The sequence below is a fragment of the Hevea brasiliensis genome, chromosome 11, assembly GCF_030052815.1.
Source record: "Hevea brasiliensis isolate MT/VB/25A 57/8 chromosome 11, ASM3005281v1, whole genome shotgun sequence".
NCBI lineage: Eukaryota > Viridiplantae > Streptophyta > Magnoliopsida > Malpighiales > Euphorbiaceae > Hevea > Hevea brasiliensis.
The window spans coordinates 74,043,304-74,059,630 of record NC_079503.1 but is presented as its reverse complement, the minus strand read 5'-3'; the positions used below and the strand labels follow the sequence as shown (position 1 = coordinate 74,059,630).

General features: G+C 30.2%; 2 protein-coding genes across 2 annotated transcripts; both read left to right on the top strand.

The window, feature by feature from the left end:
* Nucleotides 1-2,720: 2,720 nt before the first annotated feature.
* On the top strand, nt 2,721-7,881 carry LOC110664483 (MACPF domain-containing protein CAD1). Its single transcript, XM_058130160.1, has 6 exons — nt 2,721-3,255; nt 4,271-4,509; nt 4,927-5,122; nt 5,389-5,572; nt 6,080-6,234; nt 6,980-7,881. The coding sequence occupies exons 1-6, from the start codon at nt 2,977-2,979 to the stop codon at nt 7,622-7,624; spliced, it is 1,698 nt and encodes a 565-aa protein (XP_057986143.1). The 5' UTR covers nt 2,721-2,976; the 3' UTR covers nt 7,625-7,881.
* Nucleotides 7,882-9,493: 1,612 nt separating this feature from the next.
* On the top strand, nt 9,494-10,494 carry LOC110656721 (uncharacterized). The gene is made up of 2 exons (XM_021813631.2): nt 9,494-9,862; nt 9,930-10,494. Exons 1-2 carry the CDS (start codon nt 9,844-9,846, stop codon nt 10,400-10,402), a joined length of 492 nt encoding a protein of 163 aa, XP_021669323.2. The 5' UTR covers nt 9,494-9,843; the 3' UTR covers nt 10,403-10,494.
* The last annotated feature ends 5,833 nt before the right edge of the window (nt 10,495-16,327 follow it).

Genomic DNA, 16,327 nt, shown 5'->3' with positions numbered 1-16,327 from the left:
ACTTTCTTTATTGAGAAGAGAAAATTATTTTGTATTTTTTCAGTATTTATTAAAATTTAAAAATATTTTTATATATGTGCGATATAAATATATATTATTAATTTAATATTATAATTAAATAATAAATATTATTTTATAAAAAATATTAAATAAATGAAACCTTAATTTAAAATAAAATATGCAACTTAAATAAGAAACAAAAACTAATTATTCTTAATTTAGGTATCAGAAATCTCTTTCTCTCATTTAATTTTTTTAAGAACGATTTAAAATTCTCATTTTCTTACAATAATAAATAAATATAAAAGTTTTAAGAAAATTTTATTTTTATATTTTGAGAATGATATTTTTTAATATAAATAAAAATTTAAAGATATAGAATCTATGAGACTTTTCGTAAAGATAGAGAATTTAATTTATGTTTGAAAAGCCTACTAGAAGGCTAATCTATTACGTAACTATAAGGTAAATTTTATAGTTAATCCTTAAACTTTACTTTATATTTAACTTATATCCCTTAATTTTAATTTATTATTAAAAAATTCTTAAACTTTAATTTTATTTAAAAAAAATATCTCTAATTTGTAATAGCAAGTTTTCAAATTTAAAAATCCTTTTAAATTATAATATGATGTCTATAAATATAGTTTCAATACTTTTTAGTGAAGAATAAATCCTCTAAATTTCTAAGAAATAGATCATTATAAAAGTTTTAAGAAAATTTTATTTTTATATTTTGAGAATGATATTTTTTAATGTAAATAAAAATTTAAAGATATAGAATCTATGAGACTTTTCATAAAGATGGAGAATTTAATTTATGTTTGAAAAGCCTACTAGAAGGCTAATCTATTACGTAACTATAAGGTAAATTTTATAGTTAATCCTTAAACTTTACTTTATATTTAACTTCTATCCCTTAATTTTAATTTATTATTAAAAAAATTCTTAAACTTTAATTTTATTTAAAAAAAAATATCTCTAATTTGTAATAGCAAGTTTCCAAATTTAAAAATCCTTTTAAATTATAATGTGATGTCTATAGAGAATTTAAAAGGATTTTTAAATTATAATGTGATGTCTATAAATATAGTTTCAGTACTTTTTAATGAAGAATAAATCCTCTAAATTTCTAAGAAATAAATCATTATGATAATATTATTATTTTTGCGTTAGGTATAAATGGTAATTGAAACTGTTGGTATATTTTTAAGTGTTAGAAAAAAAAGCAAACAAATAATTTATTTTTTTACCTAAAAATCTAGATTATAGAGATTTTTATAAAATAAAAATAAAATTTAAAAATTTTTTTAATAATAAATTAAAATTAAGAAATTAAAGTAAAATGCAAAATAAGGTTCAATGACAAATTATAAAAATTATCCCTTAATTATACCATATTTCATGAAATTATTGGTAAGAGTTGGCATGCAATAAGCGAAGAGAGAAAAGGGGGAAATTTATTCTAAGACCAGCAAAATGGAATTTCAGCATTTGGCATATGAACGAATATTATGTGGAAGTCAAAAGTAATTGTCTTTTAAAAAAGAGGATGAATTTTTAAAAAGAGAGAGAGAGAGAAAGTAGTGAGAAAAGGATGCGTTGGAAGGAAGACCGGTCAACTTAGAATCCTCTTTCTCACAATCATCGGCAGGCGGTGCAGTTTTCCAATCAAATTGAAAAATTAATCAAATTAATTCGATTTAATTGTATTTACTTTTTTTTAATTTAATTTTAAATTTTATATAATTTTTATTTTCAATTTTATTTTAATATATATAAAAAGATTTTTTTTTATGGAGCTTATAGATATTTTGTGTAGATCCAATTTATATACTAATTTCAACCCACGTTAATTAATTTTTGTAAATGTTAATTTTGATATTTTAATAAATTTGATTTTCTTTAAATTGAATTAAAATATATTAATTTCATCCGATTCAATTTTTAATTGGTTTTTCGAAATGTTCTTCTTCAATCAACAGACAAATGCTCATTTTAACTATCTAATTTAAGATAAATTATGGAATATATAAGTATTTTTCTGTAGCATAGTTTATATAAGATGATAAGTTAATAGAATATATATATATATATATATATATTGTTAATTTATTATTTCATATAAATTATTTATATAAAATTATTATTTTATTATATAATTTTCTTAATTTAAGGCCAATAATCATATTAATTTTTAATAATTGTTTAATCAGTTAGATTCTTCATAATTTATTTTCGACTAAATAAACTTTTAAACTTTTATTTAGATTGAATTTAATTATATTTTAGGAAATTTCGTAAATTTAATTTTGAAGGAAAAAATAGAAAAAAAATCTAGATGAATAAAAATATATTTTTTAATTATTTAAATATGAAAATAATATTTTATTTATTTATAATCCATTAAATTTAGATTTTTTGGACTCACGTTAAGAAGGTATTTAACTTATAAGTTTTAAATTAAATATAAATATTTTATCATATTATTTTTTTTAATTTTTAAAATTTTACTATATATTTTATTTAATATCTTTTTAATAATTTTAATAATAAATATATTTATATTACTTAATTATCAATAATTTATAAATATTTTAATTAAATACATAATTATTAAAAATTTTAAATATTTATAACTTATAAACTACCTTATATTTATTGGTTTTCATAAATTACGCTGAATGTATAGTTATGTCTCATTAAAATAAATAAGCAACGCGTTTCTTGGACATAATTGGAGTCAAACTGCAAGAACAAAGAGCAGCATCAACTTACAACAATATCAAGAACAAGAACAAACCTTTCACCAACTCCGAAGCCCCAAACTTCCCAACCTAAGCTCCACAAAAATCAAATTGACACCAAAATCAAGAAACACTCGTCAGGAAAATCTCATTTCTTTTTCTTTTACTTTTCAGTAACAAATCAAAGAAATGAGATACTAGAAAACCCTCCAGGATTATTGTTTCATTTATGGAAAGTGAAAAAAAGATGAGCTTGAGCTCAGATGCTTTGACCACTACTCTCTCCAACTCAATACAGGCTTTGGGTCGTGGGTTTGATGTCACATCTGATATACGGCTTTTGTATTGCAAGGGAGCTCCTGGGTCCAGGCTGGTGCATATTGATGAAGAGCATACCAGAGATATAGTCATCTCTGATGGGGTTTTGTTGCCGAATGTTTCTATCGATATTGACTGCTCTAAAGACCATAGGAGCATTGAAAGAATTCCTGTTTGCAGCTTCCACGAGGCAATTCTTCTTTTCTCAATCCGTTATCTTTCAAATCATTTTCTGGGCTTTTTTTTTTATTCTTCTTTGCTTTATTGTCGTCGCTCATAAAATTATGCTTCGGCTATGTTAAGTTGTGCTTGTGAGGATTTCACTACTAAGCTGTTTCTTTGGGTGTTCTTGAAGCCCGATAAGAATTGTAATCGGATTTTCCTTTTGTTAATTATTGGGACTTATAAAACTGCAACATTAAGCAAATATGGATTTATTGGTCAAGAAAAATAGATTGGCGATTAGGGCAAATCAAGGTGATTCTTTAGAGTGTTAAAATGTTTATTTTTTTATGTTTCATTAGCATCATCACTTTCCTGTCTCAGTCTAGCTGTAATCTTCGGGGCTTTTATCATGTGTTGGAATTTCTGGTAGTAATACTTGAAAAATTGTGGGTAACAGCACTACTAATGAATTGTTTTCCTTGTATGCAAAATAAGTTTTCCAAAACAACTTTGAATTACTGTCTAGAAATTGGTAGAGGTTCTTCAACCTCAACTTTGTTTTTCTTTTTATAGTAAAATAATGGTTCAACACCCCAAGGAGAGTGGCAAGGTTCTTGCTTTATTGTCCCCATATGCACTAATATGAGTTTGTTCCCAGTACCAGTGTAGTGGGATCTAAATAAAAATTTCTTTCCCATGAAGATACTTTCAGCTTTAGAGTAATGCTTAGTTGAGTTGAGGAATGAAGAATTTCAAGTTTAAAATTAGTAGCAGATGGCAACATATATGAATCACTGTAACAGTGTCATTTAACTGAAATTTCTGATTTAACTACTATTTAGTGTACGAATGAACAAGCCAGGCAAGACTATAGATAATACAACTGCATAAGTATAATAAATGTATGTTAGATTCTCATGTTCGAGACATGGCTGACTTTCTTTTATTAGTAGCAATGATTTCTGGCTTTAAGCTACTTGTAGTTAAATTATTATTACATTGATTATACTGTAAACATAAGCTTGTTCTTGAAATTTCAGATGGCAGGAAGATTCAATGACAAATCAGGTATATCAGGACATATTCCGCTTGGAAGCTTTAATGCCATGTTCAATTTCACCGGTTCTTGGCAAGTTGATGCAACAGCAACAAAATCCCTTGCAATGGTTGGGCATTTCATTTCTCTTTATAATGTTCAATTAGCAAAAGTGAATTTAGTCTTGTGTGAGGAAATCAAGCGTGCTGTTCCATACTCCTGGGATCCTGCATCCTTGGCAAGGTAAACGTATTATCATGTCACAAATTCTATAATGCATATTTGTAAATTAGTCCCATTTTTATTTTCTTTTGATATTATTCTATTTGAATAAGAAATCAAAAGTGCCATGGCATAGTATGTATCCAAAATCATCAATATTTGGAGAAAAGGTCACCCTGCTTTGGAGTTGCCAAATTATTACTTTTTCTGTCTTATACATTGATATTAAATAGAATGAAATACAAATTGGTAAGTTTGCATGGATTTGGCTCTCGATTAAATGTTGAGTTCTTGATCCCAGTGTAGAGGTGTGCCTATGACCTGTGTATGAATGCATGTTGACAGAAATTGTCTGATAAAACTCTTAGGCAAACTTGAAGAGTTTGACATCATTAGCTTTCTGATTAGCAATTGCATTTTTTTTTTGGTCCCCCACAGCTTCATTGAAAGTTATGGTACCCATATTATCACATCCGCTACAATCGGTGGAAGAGATGTTGTTTACATCCGGCAGCACCAATCATCTTCTTTGTCAGTGTCAGACATTGAGAGCTATGTGGAAGATATTGCAGATCAGAGGTTTCAGGACTCAAAAAGTCAGCCAAGTGCTGGCCCCTTAAAATACAAGGACAAGGTTATTATCATGACATTGCTTCCTTAATCTTGTTCAATTAAGATACCTTTTTTTTATATATAAATTAAACACTTTAACAATTTTGTTGATAGCATTTTTTTCATTTAATCTTTGTTTGATAGATTCCAATCTTGTCGTGTTTTGCCTTGTTTTCTTAGTTTCCACAAGTGTCTCTGCCTTTTATGTGCTTCCTGTTTCCTTTATAAATAAATTATTTTCTGCTCTAGTGTGTGAGAAATCAGTAAAAATTGAATTCATTCATGTAGGATGTAACAGTCATTTTTAGAAGGAGAGGAGGTGATGATCTTGAGCAGAGTCATGCCAAGTGGGCAGAGACCGTGCAGTTGGCACCAGATGTGATTAATATGACATTTACACCAATTGTTTCTCTGCTTGAAGGAGCACCTGGCATGAAGCATTTAGCCCGGGCAATTGATTTATACTTGGAGTGTAAGTTTTCATTCAAAATTTTAGTTCTCTGTCTCTCTCCCAACTTGTGAATTATATTCAGTTTGTAATAGACTGTTTCAGTCAAGGATCACTGAAAATGTGATGCAGTTTTTCAGGTAGTATTCTGGATGCAAGATGTTTATCTTTCATGAAAAACTAATTTAGCAAAATATTTGTTTACTTTCTTGAGATTTCCAGTAATTTTTGATAAAGTCAAATGCTAAGGCTTCATGCCTATGGCTGCATCTGTTGTTACTTTCACCATCTCTTCATCAAATGATACGCGAGGAAGTTTGAAACTTTGAATAAGATCCAATTGAAAGTTGGATCATTTCAACTATAGGTGGCTTGTTACAAATAACATTTTAGATGGAGTCTCATAAAACTTATATTCATTTTTAATTTAAATATATTGGTTATTGAATTATTATATGTTTTTCCACAGACAAGCCATTCATTTTTAATTTAAATATATTGGTTATTGAATTATTATATGTTTTTTCACAGACAAGCCACCTATAGAGGACTTGCAGTATTTCTTGGATTTTCAAATTGCTCGAGTTTGGGCTCCAGAACAGAATAACCTTCAAAGAAAGGAGCCTGTTTGCCAATCCCTTCAATTCAGCTTGATGGGACCCAAGCTCTATATCAGCCCAGATCAGGTAATTTTTCATAGTTGTAAAATCTTCCTATGTGCTGATAGAAATTAATGCTTGAAGCTTTGTCTGCCTTGCATTACTAAAAGGAAAGAAATGGCTGAAATAAAAAAGGTTCTTAATTATTCTGTAAAAATTGAAAAAGAAAATAAAGAGCTAATGCATGATAAATTGAAAACAAATAAACCTAGCAGCAAAATAAGATGCAATTCATGTTTTCCTCTTGCCTTTTCGTTCTCATTGTTGGGAAGCATTGCTTTCATAAAAAGGTACTTGAATTTGTAAGCCAGTAAGAGAACTTCTGAATTCAAACAAAATTGACCACCAGAAAGAAGCCATTGTGGATGACTTACATAGCAAAGCATGTTTTTAAAAATAGTAATTGCAACTCATATATCTTGTGAAGATTTATGTGACGGTGAAGTTTTTCAAGCATCTATTATCACTTGAATGATGATTATCAGAGTGAAAAACCATAAAATGGGTGGAGTTACCACTTATGTCAGTACTTGACATGTAGCATTGATGAAGTAACATCATCCGGTAACTGTTTCAAGATTTGAATTAAAATAAAACATGTGTAACCTGTGGACAATTTGGCACAAAATATTCCTCGGTTTACATGAAATTCCTTCCCTTATAGTGGGAAAATCTCCTTTAAGGCTTGCATAAATTCTTTTAGCTAGAGATTGTCAGCATAAACATAACAACTACGGCTCTCAATGGGGTTATAAACCTAATGGTATTGCAGGTAACAGTTGGCCGTAAGCCAGTCACTGGTCTTAGACTTGGCCTCGAAGGCATTAAGCAAAACAGGCTCTCCATCCATTTGCAACATCTTGTGTCTCTTCCAAAAATTCTTCAGCCACACTGGGATGCACACATAGCCATAGGTGCGCCCAAGTGGAAAGGTCCTGAAGAGCAAGACAGCCGTTGGTTTGAGCCAATTAAGTGGAAGAACTTCTCTCATGTAAGCACAACACCGATAGAGTGCACTGATACTTCCATTGGAGATCTCTCTGGCGTTCACGTTGTCACTGGTGCTCAGCTTGGTGTTTGGGATTTTGGAGCCAAAAATGTGTTGCACCTCAAACTCCTGTTCTCTAAAGTTCCAGGTTGTACAATAAGACGGTCTGTATGGGACCATAGCCCCTCCAATCCTTATGCACAGCAACCCAATGGAGCATCATCATCAATATCAAATGAGAAAACCCCCAGTGATAAGAAGGAAGATAGTTCAAGCAATGTTGGGAAACTGGCAAAAATCGTTGACGTAAGCGAAATGTCAAAGGGACCGCAAGATATTCCAGGTCATTGGTTGGTAACAGGAGCCAAGCTTGGGGTGGACAAGGGAAGGATTGTTTTACGTGTGAAGTACTCCTTATTGAATTATTGATAATTGCTTCTATATTTTTAGGATTACCATTTTTTTTTCCCCACTTGTATGCATAGTTCAGGCATTCTTTGCACAGGATTCCTAGTTCTTTTGTTTCTCTGTACATTGAGTTCTTTTTGTTTGTTGGTTTTAGCCCCTATAGCTGATATCTCATCATAAAATATTGGAGGGTTATTTTCTTCTGAATTTGTTTGGATATATTTGTTTATTAAAAGAGAAGGCTTTCTTGTCCAATAATAATATTATTTTAGTCTCTATATGAAGTTATTTTCGTCCATTATTTTAGTTTCTCTATAAAATTTAAAGTTTTAGACATTTAGTTATCATAATTATAATTATAAGTTTAATGGATAAAATTAAATTTTCTTAAATTTAAATTTAAAGTTTAATGTTAGTTATTTATTGTATTTAATAATATTTTTGCCATATTTTGGGGTTAGATTAGTTTCATATATCCAATTTTAATGGTGATTTAACTTTTTAGATGCTGAAATATTGATTATTAATTATTTAAATATATTTATTATTATATTTGTTATTATGGATATATTCTATTAAATTATACATGTTCTTCTTTAATTACATTTATATTGTAATATATCATATTGTTACATTATAATAAAATAATATTTTGAGAAAATAATTAATAATCATTTAAAGAATAAAATTTAATTTGATTTAGATAAATATATAAATATTTAAAATTTTAATAATACTTAAATTATATTTACTATATCTAATAAGATAGTATAATTTTGATATTATAAAATATAAAAATATTAAATTATATTATAAAAATAAAATTATAAGTAATCCGCATTATGCAGGGACAAAATGTTGATATAATTGCCATAATTTAATGTTAGTTATTTATTGTATCCAATAATCATATTTGCCATATTTTGGGGCTAGGCTACTTTCAATTTGTGAGTTGTGACTTGGTAATTTTTTTTTTTTTTAGTTGAAATATAATTAGATGAAGCATTGTGGTATATCTTGCAAATTAAATTACTACAAATTTTTAATGGGTAATTTACATTGTGGTACATCTTGCAAAATACTCCAAAGTTTTAATGGATAATTTAGAAAATGACTCCTAAAATTTGATAGTAATTATGATTTAGTCCCTATTTTTTAATTTGAAATAATTTAATTTTTAAATGTAAATTTGTTAACTAATAGGTCATTTCTTCTAAAATTATCCTAAATTCCATTAATTAATTAAGAAAAGAATAGTCAAAGTTTAAACTAAATTTTTAATTCCACAATTAAAATTAATTAAAAGGATAAGTAATAGGTAAAGTATCTGCGAAAATTATTCTACCCAAACCCAAACCCAAATAATATTCTCAATATCCGAACTTAATTAATATTCTTAATATCAAAACTCATCTCAAAATTAATTATAATTTATTTTCAACTACCGATCCGTCTCAAATTCTATTATTATTATCTAGAAAAATACATGAACCTGTTTAATTTTATAATTTTAATTAATAATCTGTATAAAAAATATTTTTTATTAATAATTTATTTTAAAATTTAATAATTTTATAAAATCTTTAAATTTTATTTATTTAAAATGTAATATATATAAAAAGTTAAAATATTATTATAAAAATATATATTATATTTAATTAATTATTTATATTAGGTAATGGATATTCAACATGTAAAATCCAATCTCAATCCGAACCCAACATGAATATTATTTGTCAAACTCGAACTCATTCCAAATCCGATTATATAATACGTAAACTTATTTTATTAGGAAACGATATTTGCAAATACCTAAACTGTTATCATCCCAACACTTACCCTATTAGGATTCTATTGCCAACATGTTCACACCCAAAATGCCACTATTCACGCGCGGGTCAACATTGTTGCCAACTCTGTGTCTACTTGCTAGAGTCAAATAAGGTTTATTGGAGATGCCAACAAGTAAAGGAGGCTTAGGCAAGGTCCATGGTAGCCGCCATGCGCAAAAATGATACTGGAGTTGTATGAATCGAAGGCTGCAACTTTGGTTTCTTTAGATTTTTTTTTATCTACTTTCTGTTTCAAAATTGACCAAAATCAACAGTAATGATGGTTTCTCCAGTGGCTACTAGTGCCGGGAAGCTTTTCTTGAGCTCCGCCGGGTTAAAAGCTAAAGACAACAATAGGGAAGCTTTATAGTTGTGCCTCCTTCTTATTACCTCAACCTCTCTTACACTATGGGTTTTGTAGGTTCTGGTGAGTAATAGTTTCTTTGTTACCTATATAATCCTCAATACAATCTGATGGGAACCCCCTCCTGCAGGTCTCTTGAAATTAAATTGTGATACATCTCGGAAGCGTAATGTTGATTTAATAGCTATCGCTGTTGTTGCTGGAAATTCTAATGATAATTTGGTGGATGGAATTGCTAAAAGAGTGTACTGCTCTTCCCCTTTAGTAGGCAAAGCCCAAGCAATGTTGGAAGCCCTTCGGTTAACTGCTGCAATTGGGATATCATCCTTCATTATTGAAACAGATTCAACCTCTATTTACTCTGCAATGTTGGACTCTTACAAGGATGTTTATTGGGAAATTCAGGCAGCAGTTAATCTCATGTGTTCTCTTGTTCCTAATTTTGGCCAGGTTTATTTTTCTTTAGTGAATAAGGAAGCAAATTCTATTGCTGATATAGTTGCTAAGTTGTGTTTTAAGAACCTCCTTCCATGTAATTGGCTATTGCTACATCGGCTGAAATTCTTGATTGTTTGTTTTTTTGATGCCTTTGTGGTCTTGTAATGCATTGTTGCAATTAAAAAAAGGGAAAATTATGAAAAAGTACCATGTGGTTTCAATCATTTTTCATTTCAAGGGTCTGAGGCTTACTTTGTGATGAAGTGATATCTTGAGGCTACGCTTCGTTAGCAACCTGCAACATTTTGGCAAATGGCATTAGATTTTGCTAACATGGCAATTAAATAATATTTTTAAGTGTTTTTAATTCTTTTTTAACAATAAAAAATTAAAAAAAAAAGGAGAGAATAATCTGACACACCAAGACTCACTTGCACAGTAAAATTCTAAAATCAAATGATCAAGAGCAACCTTGTGCTTGGAGGATCCATCAAACCTCATTGTTCTCTTGAAGATTACAACCGGTTAAAAGAATAGGTATAAAGTCTTGGGATAGGTGAAGGAGCGGAAGCATGATAATTGGTGCATTAGAACATTGAATTTCAAAAATTTTCTTCTAGGGTTTCATACATCATGCCACTTCTCTTATGTGCCTAATTAATTTCAATGCTCAATTGCATATTAAAACACTTTTAATATGTATTAGGATCTTCATTTGCCATTTAAGATTATGAATTAACAAATTAATTCAATTAAGCCCTAGTTTGAAAGAGGAGTTTGAGAAGCCTTTAGCTGCAGAAATTTTAGGTGGAGCACTCTCCTCCTGATCCTTTAGATAATCTTCCTTCTTCTGTGTAGACTCAACTACGGGTTCTACAATTTGTTCACTCTCAAGTTCAACAGGAGGTTCAACTACAGGTTATACAACCTGGTCACTATCATGCTCAACAACAACAGTAGACTCACCAAGCCTAGTGCCTCCACACTCAACATTATCATGATCAAATGCACTACCATCATGAGTAGAAGGATCACCTACATGTGCATCAGTCTTAACTCTAGTTGCAAAATCAATTCCCTGTGCCTGCTTAAGATCTACAATCTATTTCTTTAACTCCTCATTTTGAGTAAGTAAATGACTTACTTTGTAATCATCAATATCCACAAATTTCCTCAGAAGTTCAATAGACTGATTTGATGTACTGAATTTCTCATTAATTAATGTTCTTAGTCCTTAAAGCTCACTCATAATCTCACTTTTGAAATCTGAATCAACTGTGGCTTTAGAAGATTCACCTTTTTCAAAACGTTTCTTTCTGCCATCATTATCAGAATGAATTTCTCTAAGCACAATTAAATCTACCCTAGAACTCTCCTTAGAGACATTTATATCCAATTTTTTAAACAAGGCAGTTAAGAGGTGTGCATAGGGTAATTTACCAATTCCATAAGCTTTACACATATTATTGAAAATCAAATAGGCCAAATTCATTCTTACTTTGTTAACAATATGCCACATGATGCACATATCCAAATAACTCAAATATCCATAGTTGCCAGATTTATGATAAAATATATAATTCACCATACTGTGAATAATCTTAATGTGCTGAAGGGCTTTAGTACTAGTGGATTTTTCACTAGTGGCAGTGTTTGCAGGAAAAACTTCACTTTCAAATTCAGTCAAATTAAAACCTGGAACTCTAGCAACATCTCCATGAGCAGAGATTCTATTTCCATCATTCGGCAATTTTAAGGCTTTGGCAATCAACTCAACAGAAACCACATACACTCTGTCATTCAAAGAAACCTTAAATCTTTCTTCTTCATCGACAATTTTTAAAGTTCTATAAAATTCTTGGACTAGTCTAGGATAATAAACATCAGTGCATTCACACACAGTCAGCCATTCTTGAAATCAAAGAGTTCCTTAAATTGAAAATCAACCTGATCAAAATTGTCCCATTTTATGAACTTGCAGTCTAGAAGCACTTTGTCAACAAGAGAGCCCGATGATTTTGAAGCACCCTTTTCGCGCTGAATGCAATCCCACACACTTTCCTTCCCCTTTTCTTTTCTGGTGCCGTCACCGCAGGTTCAACTTCCTCAGATGGGTCAGAGGATACACTGTTGAAATCAGTTACTGGTGTTTTTCTCTTTTCTTTCAATTTTTTCTTTAAGGCAGCAACAGGGAGTCCTTCAATTGATGAGGAGGACGACAAGGTTACGGCTGGGGTTTTTCTTTTGGTGCGAGCCATGAATGGCGAATCAGAAGCAGTGAGGAATCGGGAAATATGTGTTCCGACGCAATGAGGAATGAATGAGGAATCAGAGAGTGAGAGAGGCGCTCGAAGAAGATGGGTCGATATAATGAAGAGAAATTTGATAAGAAAAAAAGGGTAAGATTGGTACCGAGAACCGAAAAGAAGGTGAGAGAGGAGTCGGGTATGGCGAGAAAAAAGAAACTGAAGGGCTGAGGTTTCGTGTTGTAGTAGATGTAAAATTGATTTTTCTTGAGTCTCGCACTTTCCCTCTTCTAGTTTACTTTTTTTGAATTTTATTTTTATTTTAATATATATATATATAGCAAAAAAATGTAAATGACTAATTGCATTGATTAGCGCACAGAGAGTTCTAAGCACAGATACTTTTTGGCTTAAAATTTGAATAGCACATGATACAACAATATGCAAATTAGTATCACAGCAAATTAATATAGCTACTGTTATATAGAGTTTTCTTAGCAAATTAATATCACAGCAAATTACTCACAAATTAGACAATATGCAAATATATTAAATCTATATGAATTAATTTTAAGCAAGTGGTTCACTCATGCCAATTTCCCTTCTAATTTTGCAAAAGGTTTCCTCATTGAGTGGCTTTGTAAAAATATCTACAAGTTGATTTTCAGAAGCAACAAATTCAATTTTGATATCTCCATTTTGAACATAATCTCTAATAAATGATGTATGATCTCAATATATTTTGTTCTTGAATGTTGAACTGGATTTTTGATCAAGTTTATGGCACTTGTGTTGTCACACCTAATTGGAACAAGATTATATTTTAAACCAAAATCTTTTAATTATTGTTTCATCCATAAAATTTGAGCAACACAACTACCAGCAGCTATATATTCAGCCTCAGTTGTAGACAGAGCCACTGAAATTTGTTTCTTACTGTGCCAAGAAACTAATGCAAAAAAAAGAAATTGACAAGTACCTAAAGTACTTTTTCTATCCAATCTACTTCTAGCAAAATCTGAATCACTATAACCTACAAGATTGAATGATTTACATTTTGGATACAATAAACCAATTGAGTGTGTGCCAATGAGGTATTTGAAGATTCTTTTAACTGCATTTAGATGAGATTCTTTTGGACATGACTGAAATCTTGCACACAAGCAAACACTAAAATGTATGTCTGGTCTAGATGCAGTAAGATACAAAAGAGAGCCAATCATACCTCTATAAAGTTTTGTATCTACTTCTTTACCTTTTTTTATCATTGTCCATTTTAATTGTTGAACTCATAGGAGTGCCAATGCTCTTCAAATCTTCCATTTTAAATTTCTTCAACATATCCTTGATGTACTTTGATTGATTTATGAAGATGTCATCTTTCATTTGCTTAATTTGAAGTCCAAGGAAGAATGTGAGCTCCCCCATTATGCTCATCTAAAATTCATTCTGCATAATCTTAGAAAATTTCTCGCAAAGAGATTCTTTAGTAGCACCAAAAATTATATCATCAACATATATTTGCACGATGAGCATATCATTATGATGCTTTTTAACAAAAAGTGTTGTGTCCATTTTACTTCTTTGGAAATCATTTTGTAAAAGGAATTTACTGAGCCTTTCATACCATACTCTAGGAGCTTATTTTAAACCATATAAAGCTTTAGTAAGTTTATAAACATGATTTGGATGCTCATGATTTTCAAAGCCCAGAGGTTGTACAACATACACTTCCTCATCAATATAACCATTTAAAAATGCACTCTTGACATCCATCTGATAAAGCATAAAATCCTTGTAACATGCAAAGGCACACAATATTCTAATAGCTTCAATTCTAGCAATCGGAGCAAATGTTTCATCAAAATCAATACCTTCCTCTTGGTTGTAGCCTTGAGCCACTAGTCTAGCTTTATTTCTAACAACATTGCCTTTTTCATCCATTTTGTTTCTAAAAACCCATTTAGTACCAATAATTGAATGATTTTTAGGTTTAGGAACCAAATTCCAAACTTTGTTTCTCTTAAATTGATTGAGTTCTTCTTACATGGCAAGAATCCAACTTTCATCATTTTGAGCTTTTTCAAAACATTTAGGTTCAATTTGTGAAACAAAGGCAACATTACCAAAATATTTTCTCTATTGTGCTGTAGTCATCATCCTTTGAGATGGATCATCAATGATGTCTTCTTGGGGATGATTTCTATGGAATCTCCATTCTTTAGGTAAATCTTCATATTGGGGTTCATTCACTTGTAATTCTTCCAAATTTGGCATTTCTTTATTGATTTGATCATTGTTGGCATTATAGACATCTATTGTGGTATCTCCTTGAGTTTCTTCATCTTTGTCATCAATTTGTTTCATTTCTTGACTTGATTTTACATTTTCTTTTCCAAACACTTGCTCATTATTGTCATCAAAAACATCTTTCCTTCTAATAGAAGGGTTAGCCTCATCAAACAAAACATGAATAGTTTCCTCAATAACTAATGTTCTTCTATTAAATACTCTATATTCTTTACTCTTTGTTGAGTACCCAAGAAAAATTCCTTCATTAGATTTAATATCAAATTTCTTTAAGTTATCCTTCTTGTTATTTAAGATATAGCACTTACATCCAAATGCTCTGAAATATGAAATATTTGGTTTTCTTTCTTTCCAAAGCTCATAGGTGGTCTTTTTCAAAATTGCTCTAATCAAAATTCTATTCAACACATAGCAAGAGGTATTAATAGCTTTAGCCCAAAAATACTTTAGCAAATTATTTTCATTCAACATGGTTCTAGTCATCTCTTACAAAGTCCTATTTTTCCTTTCTACAACCCCATTTTATTGTGGAGTTCTAGGAGATGAAAAGTTATGGTTGATTCCATGTTTATCACAATATTTCTCAAATAAATGATTTTCAAATTCAGTTCCATGATCACTCCTTATAGATGTGATGCAAAAACCTTTTTTATTTTGAATCATTTTACTAAAAGAGGTGAATTTCTCTAAAGTTTCATCTCTATGAGCAAGGAAGAATGTCCATGTATATCTTGAATAGTCATCAACAATAACTAAAGCATATGTCTTCCTACCAAGACTAGTAGGAGACACGGGTCCAAACAAATCAAGATGAAGCAATTCTAGTAGCCTAGTAGTGGAAACAACATTTTTTGATTTAAAAGATGCTCTAGTATGCTTTCCTAGTGCACATTTCCTACATTAAAATTCATTTTCATAGTTAACCTTAGGGAGACCTTTAACAAGTTCTTTCTTAGACAATTTTGAGAGTGTATGCATGCTTGCATGTCCTAATCTTCTATGCCATAAATAACTAAAATCATCAAAAGATACTAGACATGTACCATGATTAGTTTCAAAGTTATTCATGTCAAGCAAGTAAATATTATTAGATCTATTAGCAATGAACAATGTGTCATTATCTAAGTTATTAATTGTACAATGAGAAGAAGTGAACTTTACCTCAAAACCTTTATCACAAAGTTGGCTTACACTTAGTAAGTTGTATTTCAAGCCTTCAACAAGTGATACATCTTCAATGCAAGGTTTGGTTCCAATTGTGCCATTTCCAATTATTTTTCCCTTTCCTTTATCCCCAAATTTCACATGTCCTCCATCTACCATTGTGATTTTTGAAAACTTATCCTTTTCACCGGTCATGTATTTTGAACAACCACTATCTATATACCATTTTTCACTTTCCTTCATCCCTTTGAAACAAACTTAAAATTTAATCATTTAACTTTAGGTACCCAAGCAACTTTGGGTCCTTGGGGGTTAGCGACTTTAGGTAAAGTTCCCTTTGGCACCCATACCTTTTTTACCTTAAGGAAAT